At 32.7% G+C, this 17934-nt stretch overlaps 1 protein-coding gene across 5 annotated transcripts in view; it reads left to right on the top strand.

Moving 5' to 3' along the window:
* Positions 1-1386: 1386 nt before the first annotated feature.
* The window catches only part of LOC125067195 (diacylglycerol kinase theta), a 32548-nt gene continuing 16000 nt past the window's right edge, over positions 1387-17934 (top strand). For 2 of the 5 annotated variants that reach the window (XM_047675638.1, XM_047675639.1), the window contains exon 1: positions 1388-1591. In XM_047675638.1, the coding sequence (XP_047531594.1) occupies positions 1462-1591 (130 nt within the window). In that variant the 5' untranslated portion in view covers positions 1388-1461. Of the gene's footprint in view, positions 1592-17934 lie in introns of all 5 variants that reach the window. The other 3 variants (XM_047675636.1, XM_047675640.1, XM_047675641.1) reach the window with 3 other exon arrangements.

A 17934-nucleotide genomic window follows, 5' to 3' on the forward strand; every position in this document is an offset into this window, starting at 1 on the left:
ACATGTCAAGTAGCCTCTCCGCTCCATATAAATATAGATGTACATTTTTTATTTATCTTATACTATTATTGTTATTTTAATTAATAATAAATTCTTCAATAATTATAAATTATAAATTTTTATTTTTTCCCGGGCGACCTGTGATGGTTGCAATTTTTTACCACCTTGTATGCTATAAAAGTGACTAACAAACAAAAATATTGCCCAAGAGGTAAGGATGGCTAAGTGGTTTAAACACTTCATTCTGTACCAATTTTCGGGATTTCAAATCCGAGCCAGCTACATAGAATCATTAGTCGCTTAGTTTGTGTTTAAAGTTCATGAGTACTATTGGAGTCGTCTTGTGGAATAATCTCTAAGCCTTCTCCTTAAAAGAGGCTTCTGCGCGACAGTGGGAAATATACAGCCAGTTAGTTTATAGTTCTTGCCTAATTCAAGCTATAAACATATAAAAAACTTGTTGCATATTCTTAGTTGAAATATTTTTTTAATACTTAAATGAATTCAAGTAGAACGGACGGAATAAAAAAAGCGAAGTTAACTATGAATGTATAATCAAAATAATATTTATTTTAATGCTTTATCATTATTACTTGAATGAATATTCAAATAAAAACATTTAAAACACGTTATAATTGAAATATCATAATGTTTAGCTGAGAAAGCAATCGATTATGAAATACTATACAAACATTGAATTTCAGACCCTACTGCATACTCGCCGCCTACATTTTCTTTCTAAAGTAGATTGTAATAGTGTCAATATTATAGTGTAATGGTGAACGGCGCAGCTTCGTGGCGCTGGCGACTGCCGGGCGCCTTAGGATGCTGTCTGAACCTCCTGATATTGTAAACAAGAGCTTTTTCGATTGGAGGCGGCAGCGCGCAAGCGCGATACGCCGTGAGCTTGTAAGGACGTATGTTTTTGGAATTTTATTAATACTTTTGATTTTTATTTATAATTTTTCCCGATAATTATGACATCGGATTCTGCATGACTTATTAATGTATGTTTGTATTCAAGGAAATATAAAAAAAACTTCTAATAAATATTTTAATTCGCACTAAAATACTAATAACAATATATTCAAAATATGGATTTGCATCCCGTAGTTTACTTTGTTATCGATTTTTTATTAAACATATTATCGGATAGACGCGTATATTTTTTCTAAATTCGCCTTTAATGGATTTAGGACTTTATTTGAGATAAAAAATCGATACTGGAAGCTCGGACATCGTATCAAGGTGAATGCGTGTGCAGATCCGGCGGCGGCGTAGATTGCGACGGGGCTAGAGGGCCGGGGTGCGGGAGGGGAACGCGCGTGCGCGGGGCGGGGTGGGCGCGGGCGGCAGACGCGCCGCGATGGTGGGCCGCGACAGCCGCTCGGAGAGCGCGGCGCGCCCCTGGGCGCCGCGGCATGAGTAGCGCGCCCGCCCGGCCCGGCCCGCGCGCCCGCCATGGCGCAGGCCGCGCCCGCGCCCCAACGCACCCACTCCTTCGCCAAGAAGACCTTCCACAAGCCCACCTACTGCCACCACTGCTCCGACCTGCTGTGGGGGCTCATCGGGCAGGGCTACGGCTGCGAAGGTACGCGCCGCGCATGCGCCCCGGGCGCGTCGATACCGCCCGCGCGCTCAGCACGACCAGCGTTATGCAACCCACCCGGGCGTGTCCCGCTGCCCTCACTGACCCACCCCCGATCGTAACCTTCCGACCTCTAGATCTTCCCATACAAGTCCACCTGGAAACCTAGCATCATACATTGCAGAACCTATCTTTCCATCTACTGAGTCCGCCCCGACCGCCATATTTCGAACTCGACCTTCACCTTAGTTCTAAGGCGCAACTCCGTTCCGTTTCCTCCCTGTAAAGCCTGAAACATCCTTTCTTTGCATACCGCTCAGAAACCTAAGTCCATTAAGGTGTAAGATGGTCAAAGATCTCGAATCAGTTGAAAACAAAACGTGTCGGTAAAACGAGTGAACGTTCATATCGATCGATCTGTTTTGTATGAGGTTTTTTCCTAGCGGCGCGGGGCGGGGCGCATCCCCTCCGGGCTCGAGACGTGGTGATCTCAATCTACTAGATAAGCCCTCCGATTGTGGTAAGTGACGATCCCCATTTGGGTTTCGATGTTCGGCATTGTGCGGTTAAGCCTAATTCGGTCTTACCACAAGAAACGGACATAGCGAGAAATTCCCGGCTCTACGCGCAGCATAACGTAATAATTATTATTATCCGCCAACATAATTATTGACACCAATGAAATGTTTTTTTACAGAAAACAAGTGACTCAACATTTTTTATTAGATCTCTTTTTTTGTTTTTAATATAATTCTTAAGTGTATGTGCTAATAAATATATATTTTTTTCAGTCTCATACATTCTGAGTAACTATCGACGATATTATATATTATAACGACAATTTCATAAACTAATATGTACTTAACGTTTGAAAATCAACTCAAATAAAAATTAACATTAATCGAAGTCTTGTGAAGTCAAATTCTGTTAATTATCTAGCTTTTACATAAAACAATATTTCGCTTCTTTCGAGACGCTGTTTAAGCACAAATAATATTGAATCGAAAGGAAAAAATATCGAAAATCAAATATTTTACTCAAAACTAGATATAAATTTCGTATCGCCTTAAAATGCGATTATTCCATCACATGAAAATAGCCATTTATTGATCTTAAAATCTCGCTTAACTACGAAATATCCTTTATTAATCGATAACTTGTTCACAACGTTTTCCATTATCCTTATACAGTAATACAGAATGTGTTAATGTTTTAGTTGACGTAATTTAAACATAGAGCTACTAATGATAATATTCCCGAATAGACTAACAGCCGTGGCGTCGCGTTGTTACTGCAATGTATTGATTATGAGTATCTACGCGTTCATTGCGAACGTAACGCATATTATTGACGTCTTTAAAACCTAAACTACTTGAAATATCATTTACTATCTCACTATCATTCAAGTGTTAATAATTATTATTCTGTAAATGCTGATATGCATTTGTAACTCGAAATAAGGTAATTGATTTGTCTTAATCCTTTATAAGTTTAAACATGTTTTTTGAGAACTTGTGTATAAAAATGAAAAACAACTTAATTTTTTATATACAAGCCGTTGTGTTATCAGTATAAAATATCATATTTTTTGTCGAATTTTCAATAAAGATTATTGTCACTAGGCGAACACGAGTAATATTCGTTTCAAAATTATACAAAGTAGAACGTTGTTTTTCGAAATCGATTCGGATTTCATAAAGTAACTATGTAACGCTTTTTTTATATTTTTTTTAGATGTTGCCCACCGACTGATATATTGTTGCGATTAAAAATCGATTCGTAATAAGTGAATAAAGACGAAATTACGAATGGTGCTAATTTTCACAATTATGTAATTTTTCATTCCTCGTAATCGAAATAACGCTCGATTTTCAACAAACATCTGGATTTGATGACAATACTACAACTTAGTTTACTTAGCATCACTATACCATAAGGTAATAAAAAAAAATCTGTATATGATATAAATTTACATAAAAACCTAAGTTATTTAATAATTTTGACAAGATCCATTCAATGTACGAACGATCCGTAATGATCTGTGACAAAACTAACATTGTCTTAATGTTATAGAGCCCATCATCGATTTTATATATATATACATATAAATTCGATTCATATATATATATATATATATATAAAATATCTCGTAAAGATATCTCATTTCTTATATTATGTTACCATTTCCATGCAGCAACAAGAAAGATGACGTTGTGTACAAATTATTCATTTATTCATTTCTCAGTATTTATTTTGTAATTCGTTTATCTCGGCATCCATTTTAAGGTCCCAGCCAATTTTAAACTTAATAGTTTAAAAATAATGCAATATAAAAATATCAATCTAATCTACATATTATTAAGATTTTATATAGAATCATCCTAATTAGTCAAAATTATAATATTTAGAATATAAGAAATGCCCACTACATTAACACAAGACTGATTTAATTTAATGTAAGTTATGGCCTTAGAGAGTGAGGAATATTATTTTTTAATTCCCGATCATGCTTATTAGAATTAAAAAAGTTAGATAACGGTGTATACAATTTCTATGCCAAAATAGTTCAGATTATTGTAGATATACTGTCGAAGCGTTTCGAAAAAAATAGTGTACAACAAACAGTTCGCTACTAAGTAGACGCACACTAGTAAAGTAGTATGACGTTTTGTGAGTATCAAGCTTAGCTGTAACGCACACTACCACCATTAATAAAATTGTTTTAGTTATTTTGTTGTGCGACGCTCTCTATATATCTAAGGTCTATAAGTAATCTAAAATCCAAAGAAATAGTCTTTGGTTAGTAAAATTTTAATAGATAAAGTAATGAGTTAAAGACCAAAATTACAGCTTACGCGCAGTAAACTCTACAAATTCCCGGCAAGGATAGATTTTTGTGCAGAACCATCTGAGTCCAGGAGTCTGTAATATGTATTGGTGTATACTGATTTAAATGTTAAGTTAACCAATGCAATAACAGGCATAAGGGAAATCGCATTGACGGTTCACATAAAACCTTCTTGTTCAGCCAATATCAAAGAGCGAAGGCGAACACTCAGATGATAAGCTCATCTGACTTCTTTATATATAAAATTAAGCATTGAAATTAATGAAACAGTATAACTATAGGCACAAAGACACAACTTAGTTCCCAAGGTTGGTGGCACATTGGAGAAGTAAGGAATGGTTACAATTATTACAGTGCCAATGTCTATGGGCGTTGGTGACCACTTTCCAACAGCTGGCCCACTTGTCCGTCTGTCAAACAATTTCATAAAAAAAAATCGAATAGAATTACATAACTTCCTAAAATTGATACCAATAAATGGTATTTATTTCGAAAAGGTAGTAATAATGACGGTTTATCTACACTTATTAATTTCAATTATCCAGACAAGAACCCTGTCGTACTATTACATTTATATTAAAAAAAAAAAACTTGATATCGTGTTTACAAATAGGTCATTATTGGCGTTCTATATTTCGCATCCCATTATTGTAATTACTATCAACTAGTGGGTAACTATTATCAACTAGAATCTAACTTGTTTTTCGCATAGCTGCTGGTATCACAAGTGCAATTGAGCTGTAAATAGTTTTGTAGCCGAGATTTTACCAGGCTAAGTTAATTTTCCACGATATATGATTGTCTTATTAATTGTAAAAGATCTTAGTAACCATATATGTTGGTTATACATCATAAACCGCTTTCGGTTCTCCATCGTTATGTAACGTTCTCAAGTGCCTTGTGGATAGAAGAGAAAGCTCGTATTTGCTTAGCCTAAAATTATAAATTTAAAAACCAATATCCTGATTATCTACCTATTGACGCTAATCCTATACTATGTGATGTGTAAAGCCTCACGGGGTGTCGTTTTTCCTGCTTCCCCTTATAAAAGGAAGGCTACGAAACTTGTAGCGAATCAACAAACGCCACCCAATCTGCCAAATAATTATCTGAAATAGTATGAAATAGAATGTTATAAATTTATGGAGATTTTTGTTTCCTAAATTACAGAATTTCTTCAGCATATATGAATATAACTTTATAATTCACCCGTTCAAAGTATCATCTTTTCGAGCACATTCATGTAAGTCGTGTTAATATTGTATACGTGTTTTAAAATAGAGGAATATTTCGTCTAATAATGCATTCGTGTATTAAAAGGGCAGTCATAATACTTATTTAAAGTAATAATTTGTTTATTTTAATGACGAATATATAAACCTCGTAGCACGTCGTAGCAAAACGTAGAGTCTTAATAAGTTGATAGTATCAATTAAAAAATGACTAAAAACACAGTTTGTAAATAGTTTTTTAAAAAGTTTTTATGTAATTATAATTTATTTATAAAAATTTAAATAACACACTAATGATATCTTTAACACCAAAACAAAAAATCATAAATAATCAAAATAAAAGTGTGTAAAAAAAGTATTATTTGTTATAAAAAAAAAACTTAAAATATATTATTTATGTGACAATCTCGCATATCAAAACAATATTAAATACAAAAAACGTTCTTATATTACAAACGTCAATACGTGTCAAGTGCAATAAAAAAAAAACGGTATTCATACATAGGTGTAATCTGTACAAAACATTTCCTATAAAGGCACACAGCCAACTACTGAATAGAGCTTCCTTTAAAGAGACAACATGCGATAATAACATTCTGCGACACGTCCCACACTCGTCATACACTACAATAACCATAGACAGCGACAAAGCGAGCTATACAATGCACTAGAGACAATGGCCATCCTCAACTAGAACAGGCGGAGGCAGATAAGATGTGTGGGCGAGTTGTTAATTCTATACAATTCTATATAATGCAGCGCTCACCAACCCCAGCCGTGTTGCAGTTAATTAAAATTAAGATATACATAAAATATATTTTTATAATGCAGTAGAGGTTATAAAATGTCTACGTCTAAGATGTGAGTATAGATTCACGTTGGTTACACGATGTGTATCCTTTTTTTGAAAATAGAAGTACATGTTTTAAGAATGCTAAAGAATGCGTTTTATTATTTGTGGTAAAAACAATAACCAATGAGTTAACTAAGTACTAGAAATTAAAGTACAGTACAGTTTGACAGATTGGGTGACATTAGTTGATTCGCTACAAGTGTCGTAGGGGAAGGGGACCAGGGGAAACCTTCAAACGATACCCTGGGGGAGGGTTTATGCGGGGTTCATCTGCCATGGCCATCATCTGCACGAATTGGCCTACGCAATCATTTATAAACGGAGTTGTAATTCCTGGGTTAGACACATTAAACCTTAAGAAATTCTCTTAATATTATAAATATTGTCAATATACCGGATTATTTAGCGTCACTGAAAAAAACTGAAAAACCGTAACACTGAAAAAACTGTTATAATTCCCGGTTATAATAATTATTAAGTTATGCCTGTACAAATTTATAAGATTATAGTAAAGGTTTCCAAAAGCATTTATTTTTTTTGTTCAATTAGTGCACAAATATTTTCGGTTCACAACGTAACTCTAAAATAGTAAAAGAAACGAATAACAATTACTCGTTTCTTTTGCAAGCCGTGAATTAAACTGTAGTTACGTTTTGATAATTATGATAAATAACATATCTTACGACCTATTTTAGGACACACTCTACCTAGACTCCTTTCCTCCTTCCTATTTAATAAAAAAATCATATTTTTGTAAAATAGCAATAACAATCATTCAAACATACAAACTTTCAAATTTATAGTTATTAATAATATAAGACTTCTTATAGCACCGATGGCTATGGACGTTGTAACCACTTATCATCATCCAGCCGGATGGCAAATAGCCACCATCATCCGACACATCATAAAAAAGACATTTGTGTAATAAATCGAGCTCAAATCAGTTACCAAAAAAGGAACAAAAGAGAATTTTTACAAAAATATTTTTTACAATTAATATTAAAAAAAATATGCAAGTTCTTTTGTGGCACAAAACGCCACTGGAGTCATATAGGTTTATAAGATTTGAATTGTATAAATTAACAAAAAATAGTGGCAAGCTTATAAAGCAATGTATTGCCATAAATCCCGACGTTGCCATAAATCAATCTGAAGAACTTCATACATCATATGCTATCTGGAAGTAGTAGAATTTTTATTATGCAAATATATTCGTTAAAAAATGGTCTTTGTTAAAAAAAATATCTGAATACAGTTCGCTATTTAAATTTAAATTTTTATTCAAATAAAATGCAGCTTTTATTGACTATTAGGCCTGCGCATATTCATCGTATAATATTTTATTAAGTTCTTTTTGCTGATTTGTCAATAACATCTTATTTTCTCTATGGAACCTGTAAATTCATTACTTGTGCTCAAAACATTCTGCCAATTTAATATTTGATATGAAATACGTTTCTCGTTTTGTTTCAATCGTAATTTATTAAAGTACTCTATAGAAGGCGGCTATTCACTCATACGTATAATTATTAGTTGGATGACTCTATGCTATTTATAAATAAAAAGAAATAAGAACGAGGCACAGGGGAAATCACATTAGGTTTTAATTTGAGTATGTTTTATGTCGTTGTTTTACTCGATTGGGACTTTTAATACATAAAAATAATTTTATTAATTAATAAAAATAAAAATATGAGTACTTGTATGGGAATAGCTTATTATAAGTAACAAAATAATAATAATAAATATTTTCATTAACTTACATATATTTCTATAAAAATGATAATTAAAACAGATAATTTGAAATAAACATTCAAGATTATTTTTCCGCCACACGTACCCAAAACAAAACTAATCGCTTCCCAAAAAAGGTAATATTTGTAATCTGTTGTGACACTTAAGCATTCTATTTTTAGAAGTGCTTGCATACAACTTGAAGCACGCCGGGATCCGCCCGGCGTATGTAGGCCAGGTCTGACGTCACCGTGGTGACCCAGTTCCTACGCCATTGAGATACGCGCGTCAATGGTGCCCCTCGTGCCCCCTCTGACCTCGGGGTACACGTGGATAGGTGTGTCAAAAAAAAAATCCACCCAAAAACAAGTATACTTCTTGAAAAATAACTAAGGAATCATCCGAATCTGAATCTTAAAAATAGTACCTTAAATGTGTTTAAAATAAAAAAATATAAAAAATAAACTGTTATATGCTTGTAGTGACGTTATTAATTGAATCGTTTTGTCCTGAGAGCATTGTTAAAATGCACCTGTATTTGCAATCTTGAATAACAAGGTGAAACTGTTAGGGCAGTTAAAGTTCGGTTTTCAAAAGTTCCCTTTGTCTCGGTCGAAGTTGGAGACAACGTTCAAAGCACAATAGTCGCCGGTTGTTCTTAGCAAGTAACAAAGGTTCCTCACAATGCGACATTGCGCTGATGCATTTATAACAGTAACAAAGGCTCAGTTTAAAAGTTTGAATTATGAATGTGGCGCCACACTGCACGACCAACTCTGTCGCTAATGATGGTTCAACTTAATATTTCACTGTTAATTACATGCGACCTGGATTTTTTTGCTTCCGTAACAAGATCCTCCTTTTAGACGTATTTTTTATAATTTCAATGAGACTTAACGACAACTGTTTCGACCAAAATAAACCATAGATAACTTATTTAATAAAAAATAAAATATAGTTTTCTCTAAAATTGTCTAATTTTATAAATGAAAGATTATATTAAGTTTAACGTCATTAAAAACAATATTTACTTATAAATCAAAATTAATGAGTAAACTGTAAAAAATAAATTATTCTTCCGAAATTCTCGGAGCAAAATTGGCATTAAATATAGGTCAAAACATACTCACAATGCATCTATTTATATCAAGTAAAGCTAAAATAACATCTAGTATTCCTGTACAGACGTAAATAAACTTACGCGCATTGGTCTAGTTCGCGAGTCGGTGTCAGAGTCACATTAACGGTGTTGCACTCCTTCTGATTAATTATGATTTTTACAAGGATTAACATTTACATGGTCATGTACTCGGAACAGGCATTAATAACTACGTTAAACCTCAGTGCTAGTAAAATGCTCGTCACTCGTCTATCTTTAAACTTGCTAATATAATAACCTATATAATGACAATAAACATTTTAATATGTCGTTGTGCTTTTCAAACTTTTAATTTTAACATTTATAGAAGAGTGACAGCAGGTGGTAAAAAATAGTGGTAATAAATAGTTGCCACAGACCCACAGACAGTATATTCCAGCAGTCTGGATCCCACGTTAATGAGCTATCCTACCCAATACCAATAATAGTACATAAACTTCGCTTTATCGTTACGACGTAGCAGTCGTAGTAAGGTCCGCGTAGCTTAATCGTAGACCTCAGTACGTAGCCGCAAATTTATACATTGTTGCTACGTGATAATTCTAAAGTATTAAATAAAGTTTGTACAGGGGATGTTCTATAATAATCATTAGTATATATGATTTGTATGTTTTAAAAAAACCTAACAAAAATCTTAAATGCTGTCTTCGCGTATTTATTTATCTATATATAGTGTATATAAAATCAATGTAGTTTATACTTTAATGTTAGGTTTAAGTATTTAAATACAGAATATGTAATAATATGAACATGAATAATATATATATATATTCCGTCACGATAATATGAAACCTAATGATTTATTATTTATACATCTTTTTGAATTAAACACGTCTTATGTAACCAATTACGGAATTTATATATAGATAGTAGCACGACCCGTTATAATCACACTGGTCTGTTAGGCAGTTCGTTTTTTAAGTCATTTGTGACGACATCTTTAGGACACTTGTTTCTTTCTATACATGTGTTATCAAAATATTATGATAAGGACGTTTGCGTCTATTTCAAATTAGTAATTTATATTAATACTAGCAAGCCGACCGTATTGAACATTAGTTCCGGCGACTACCTCCTACATACAACCAAACAATTTTTACCCTTTTATAATATTAATATGGATTAAATTACTTTAATGTACATTACATATATAGTATGTATGTATACAAATTTACGTATTTTTTTAGTAAAATTGAAAGTAACACCCTGTTGATTTCCCAGTGCTGGACTTCTTCTCCTCTCTAAGATAAGGTTAGCTTTCATTCCACTGCGAGCTGGATTAACTATTAGGCAGCATAAGGTAGACCAAATTTTGTGAAATTCTTGAAAGCAAATATTTCTCCTAAAATATGAATAAACTGTAAAATATGTTAGGGGATTAGATAGTTAATCTGAACTGCATGCGTTCTGGGCCGGATTTCTTACGAGCACAATATGAATGATGTAATGAATTTAATAATTATATACGATATAAACACACTAAATAAGAATATTAAAACTTAAATGAAATAAATCCGGAATGTAGAAATCGGTTTGGATAATCGTGATCTAGCCTCTGGGTCATTTTGACTTATCTTTTTAGTACTTGTCATAAGTAGAGGGTAGAGGTATGTAATTCCAAAATGTCCGAAGTTCATAGATATGCCCAAATATAATTGATCAATATTGCTTAAAATCGTTATCAATATAATAAAAAAACAGGCAACAAAATATCCGCCACAAAACAAATATGCAAACTAGTATCGCTCACTTAATGACAATTTGTGTGATAATTAACGAATAGTTGGGATTTTACTGTTAAGACAAATCAAACAATGTTTAACTGAACACTGCTCAACGGATAAATAAACTCGTTAATTATCAGAAGTAAGTAAATGGTAACCATTGGTTAATACACTCGTAATTCTATATTTGGACCAATGCTGCAGGTGTCTCTTGGTTCCGGGTCAGAGCATCGTTTGATGTTTCATTCAACGCGTAAACAATTTATACATACATCTACACAAATAGATAACTATTTATAGAATTGAGTTTTTCACACACCAGCTATCGTATGCCATTTCAAGGGGACTATACTGCGGAAGAAATAGCAGGGATATATTCGAATTCGAAGAATTAAAAAATATCCCTAGATTATAATATGTAGTCATCATTCGGCTTCAGTCTAGCCGATTGTAACGCCTGGAAATAAAAGCATACAGGCACAGCAAAATAATGTACTTAAATAAAAATAATTACCTTGGTGGTAGGCCTTTGTGCAAGACCGTCTAAACAGGTATCACCCACTCGGTATATATTCTACCGGTTTAAAGAAAAGTGAGCCAGTGTAACTTCAGACACAAATTTCATTTTCCAAAGTTGGTGGTGCTTTGGTTAAAATTTCATACGCCTATGTCTACAGGCAGTAGAGATCACTTACGATCAGGTGGCCCATTTACCCACAGAAAATACCCCAGCCACGCATAGCAGGTCTGTGGATAATTCATTATTTAAAAAGAGAAAAAAGTCCTAAGCAGTTGTTAGCTTTTAAGTCTGGACCTAGATCAAACTTATAAAAGATCAAAATTATAAAAGTTATCCTAGATTACATTAAGTTCAAATTCGGAGTTGAAAGACACAATATTTATAGTGGTAGAGATCTATCCAAGTTCAGGATTCAGTATACGTTCCTTTATTGCTAAACAGCTACATTGTATTGCGACTTGCAGCTTAAGTGAACTACTTACAAGCACCTCATCAAAAAAATAATTAATTACATTAAAACGGTAAAACATTTTTTTTTTCTGAATGCGAGAAGTTAATTTATTGGACAAACCAAAATTAAATAACTACCATACCAAATAGTAGCAACAGTGTTAAGAATATTTCCTCGTTGTATTTCCATTGAATTTCAAGTAATACTAACCCTCATGTCTTCAATCAAATTGAAGATGTAATAAATCTTTTTAACATTTATAAATCTAAAAATTTCAGTATCCAAATTTTTGACAGCAAACGGTACAAACTATGTCGAAGAAAAATAATTTGCGCAGCTACAGGTTTTTTTTACCAGACCGCCGAAAGTGATACTTGTCATGTAAAAAAAGAGTAATTAAAAAAACCACTGACAGGTTAGAAATAAGCATGTTAGAGATACATACTTGAATGCAAGACAAATATTTACCTCATGGCTATGGTATGGCAGACTAACTCTAGTTCTTTATATTGGTTGAGACGACAAAATCTTTTAACGGAAAATTCAAGTGATGATAAAGCCTCACATTCATTAATAACCTTTTGACTATTTAAAAATGTACTTATAACCTTTTTTTACAAATTATACAAATTCACAAATCAATTTAAAATATCACCTGGCATTCCAACAAAAGCTCTTAATCAATTTATCTGTGAACCACTTTATACAATACAATCACCTCTTGGGCCACCCAGACCAGTATTCGATGTTAAGCCAAACGCAACAAAATATGAACGGTAATTCTGGGAAAAGATATAATAGGAGATGAGAAGATAAGATCATCAACATTATTTTTATTTAAAAGCCACTTAAAGTTACATTACTGAATATTTCGTTTATTTAGATTGAATTAATAAATTCATGTAGCTTATATGCAATTTCATTTAATAGTTATATGGATTAAGGAGAAAAGGGAAGGTGTTTCATTCGTTAGATATATTACCACCAGTACTAGTTATACAATTAATACTTTCAGCTATGGTCAAAAGAGTTATTATATTATTTATCGATTTATGTGGCGTCCAATAATTATAGTGTTTATTTCAGGCGTTATTTGGCTGTTACGAAGAAGAGAAAAAGATGGGGTCTTTTATTTTTTAAGATGTGCATAAAGTATTTTCTACTAAACAGCTCGTTCTAACAAAATAATTCGAATATTTCTCCGCCAGACAGATTATTTTTTCATTTAAAACCTAATACTTCTTTCATTTTTGAACTGAAACAGAACTGACAAATATCTTTGCAGTTTTGCGAGACAAATTCCTTTGTTCATATAGAATTTAAACTAGTGCTTAGTTTATCAATGTTACTACTATAATACTTACTTAAAAATCACAAATTGAATGTTTTATCTTTCATGGTAATAGACAATATGTATTTTAATTTCAACTAAAATCGTAGCTACTAATATAATTAATATTACATCTTCTATACAAAGTTGAATCTCCCAAACGGGGAAAGAGCATCCCGCGGTTAAGTCAAACGCGAGCGCGACCGGCGCGCTATTGGTTGGTTTGCGCGTGACGTCAATGCCGACCTCCCGCTCTCCCTCCGCACTCCCGCCCACCCCGATGGCCGCCACTAGCTTCTGAAAAATATACACGCTTTCGGACGGAACGACTTTTATTTTTTACGGAAAGGAGTTTGTATGTGTAAGAGATCTCTTAGTTTGCTTAAGCTTGTCAGTTTTTTTATCTGTACTGTTTTTTATCAATAGATGTCAAAAAGGTTTTTAGAAGATAATAATTTGGTTGATTTTTTTTAAAGAGCTGGATAATTTAGTTCATTATTCTAGATTCTAAATGTGGATCGGGTCACGGTTACATTGTTATTTTTAAATTAAATCCAGATGAAATATTACCGTAGCGTAGTTTTTAAATGTTCCTTATGTTTTGGTCTTTGTATATTTTTCTTAAATCTACATTTTTTTACTAAAGCGCATGGCCTCAATATAAAATAAAAAAGTATATTATATATTCTATATACTATACGCAAAAGGAAGACTGACCAGAAGCTAATATTTTTATATATTAGGCAAATAAAATTGTTGCATTTTTCACTACCAACTTAAAACTGTCGATACCTATTTAAAGGACATTCGAATGGAAAAAAACGACATTCAATATATGGTTCTCATTTTCTATTATAGAAAGAGTTTTTGACAAAGAATGATTGTATAAAAATATATTATTGATGACATAAAGTAGAAAATAAGTCTTGTACATAACTTATGTTTTCTAAATATTTTATGGTAATTTAACCCATATTCACAACAATTTCATTGAAATATCCCGCGAAAGGTTCCAGCGAATTTCTAGAAGCGGAAGCGCGTGTAGAGTGGAGTAAATAATATTTATAGGTATAAAATGTTTCCACTGCAATTACACGCAGACTAATTAAAAGCTGTTACCGAGCTGTTGCAAATGGAAATCGGGTCAACAGCTGATTAAATTAATTTGAGCGTAGGTACCTTTTGGTACATATGCTAGAAGTTTAATCATATGTATATATTAATTACATTTAAAATAGCGCTATTTTTTATATACAAAATATTGAATATATATACAAAATATTGAAAATATTGAATTAATTTATCTTTGTAAATGAAATGCTTGATATCCGTCATTTTAAAACTGAAACTTTTGTAATTACTCAACCTTTACGACGATATGTTTTAATTAATATAGTTTTCTTACCTAATAATAAGATATATGTGTACAGATTTAGTGGAAAATATCGTTAAAAGATTCAATCTCTTCATATTATCAATGTTGTACTCATTTTCGTCATTAAAATTATTACTGTCATATTGACCAAAAAGCATTGCTTCAAAATGAAGTTTAGTAAACTTTAAATATAAATCGTCTATTAAGGGCAATCGTCGACCGCGAACATGTACTTCTGTTGTCGAGTATAAATATAGATCTATCTTTGAATCTTATCTGATTCATCCTTAAATATACTTTGACGGTTCTACATAAAATTACACAAATTAATATTCACCTAGTTGTAATATTAATTCAGTCAGAAAAATATTCTTCTCCATTTACGTATTTCGAAGTTTAGCTAACTGATAAGACATTACATTGATTAATATCCAACATAGGTTTTACCTCTTGTAAAAGCTCTTAAATTACTACAACTTACACAAAAAACTGAAAACTTGAAAACTGAAAATCCTGACAATATATTTAAATGTCGATAAAAAGTTGGCATTTAATTATGTTATGTAGGCAATGACAACACGTAGGCAAGTTGTAGTATGGATGATGAAGTGGAGACATGCACCAGACGCAATGCGAGGCGGGACCGACGCGTGCGCAGGCCCTCTCCCGCTCCCGCGCCCCTACCGCGACCAGTACACCCGCGTGTTTTGTTTTGAGTGCACGTGCTTGTGATCATATCGAGATACTTGCATAATACCGCAGCGATTTCGTTGTAATTGTTTTGGTTCCGTTTTCTTACACGGTACCTGTTATTTAAATTGTCATCGGTATTAGACATTTGTGTCTAACCTTTAATAGATCATCCAAAACCAATTGGTATTATCCATAAACATTGAACTTCACCAATGATCCGTCCATTAGGCTATTGCCCTCAAACGATTCCAATTTTACCTGTTTACTTTGGAAGCCGCGTTAGTGCTATAAAACCTTTGGCATCTTGAATTTACTCCGCAAACAAGGAAGTCCTATTTGACAGCTAGATGACCGATGGCAGTATTTTATTATCTTTAAAATGGCAACACCGGACGCTGGAGGTGGTGCCGCGCGGGCTACAAACGCGTCTATTCCCGATCGGCCCCGCCCCGAGGTTATTTAAATATACCGTGACGTATTAACGTCAGAACTACACCATTAATACGTTTCCACCATCTGTCAAGAACAGAAGCACCTCTGTATTGACAAACGAGATGCTAAAAATAGGGACAATGGTTTTGTTATTAAACTAATATCAAACGGCGTGAATTGTAAGCTACAAGTGTTGCTATGTCTTGATCACGATATGGAAATATAGTGTTTGCTGAAAATGTCCTGTGACGAAATAGTAACGCATATGTCAAATATCATTAGCACAGCTATAAGAAAGGGCGGCAGAGTTTTAAGTTATCCTCAACGACGTGAGTGTAATTTTTAACATTGGTAACACTACTAACTGCTAATTATTAGATATGTAGAATTGTATAAATGGTATAATATGCAATTACTTAAATTATAATTATTTCTAAAGAATTATATTTTTATATATTTTAAAAAACTCGAAACTTTCCGCGATCACTTGCGTATTAGTGAATTAAAAACCTTATCCTCTTCTCACTTTCTGCAGGTACTATGAATACTATTTATAACAGACATTTTCAAATACACGTTGTTTAGACAGTAAATGTATAACAGAAAACAAAATTCTGGCAAATTTCTTAAAAATACGATATATATGTATAAAGGATACATACACTGTTATTAATTCTTCTTGAATTAAACTATCAATAATCCAATTTAGAAAATTAAATTAAATTTAAAGCTACCATCGGTTCAGAATGTTAATTCTACCGACATGATAATAGAATCGACAAGAAATTTAGTACTTACCTACACTTTCGCGATAGTTAAATAACGTGAAAAAATAATATTATTTATCCTAAGTGTAAATCGACGAACGCTAACTCTGCAGTTTTTTATTATGTGCACAATCTTGTATCGAGTAATTAATTATATTTTTGTGTTACATTAGTAGGTCGATGGGCAAATGGGCTACCTGATGGTAAATGGTTACCACCGCCTATAGACACTGTCGCTGCAAGAAATATTACATCGCCAATGCACCACTAACCTTGGGAACTAAGATGTTATGTCCCTTGTGCCTGTAGTTGGCTTACTCACCCCACAAACCGGAATACAGAAATACAAAGGTTGCTGTTTGGCAGTAGAATATCTAGGTAGCCTACCCAGGCGGTTTTGCACAAAGCCCTACCACCAAGCAATTGACCAATGCTTTTTAATGAGATTTAAATTAATTAACTATCAAAGATAAAAGCTTATCAGTGAAGTTAAAAAATAATGTACTTAAATCTACAAAAAATATTTGTTAAGTAAATAGTGCTTAATCAGAAATAATAGTTTAATAATAATGAATATGCTCAAACTTCGCAAGTTTTATACAAATTTGTTATTTTATAATAATATAAAACAGTTCTTGACGTAAAATAGTTTAAACAAATGAAAGCTATGGAAACTTTTGTGACGGTCAGTTCGTTAATTTATTACAAAACATTTTATATTTTAACATCTTAAAATAGGAAATTTCGTATACTGAGATACATAACGTCATGATCAAACATAAACAGTAGTCCGACATTTGAATTAAATGAAAATTTACTATTGAGAAAGATTCATAAATTAAAAAATAATTATTTAAATTTATCAAAATTAGGCAGATTAATTATAGTATTGAATTTATTTACTTTAAATTAAATTATGATAATATTTTTTTTTAAATGAAGATGGACGATTAATCACACACAGAATATAATAAGTGTCCTATAATAATATTTTTTTACAGATTATATGTATACTTTGTATTGACAATTAAGATATATATTAAAATTCTAGGGGATTGGGCAATGGGTTTTCTTCTAGCAACTAAGGCAGTTTACGTCTACGCCTCAATATATCCGACTTAATAGATATGTCACATCTCTTTGTTTGTCGCAATGACTTAGAATTATTTAACAAAGAAAATATGAACGTCGAAAATATGAAAATACGAGGATCTTGACCGACGAT

This window comes from Vanessa atalanta, chromosome 11 (assembly GCF_905147765.1).
Source record: "Vanessa atalanta chromosome 11, ilVanAtal1.2, whole genome shotgun sequence".
In the NCBI taxonomy this organism is placed as follows: Eukaryota; Metazoa; Arthropoda; class Insecta; order Lepidoptera; family Nymphalidae; genus Vanessa; species Vanessa atalanta.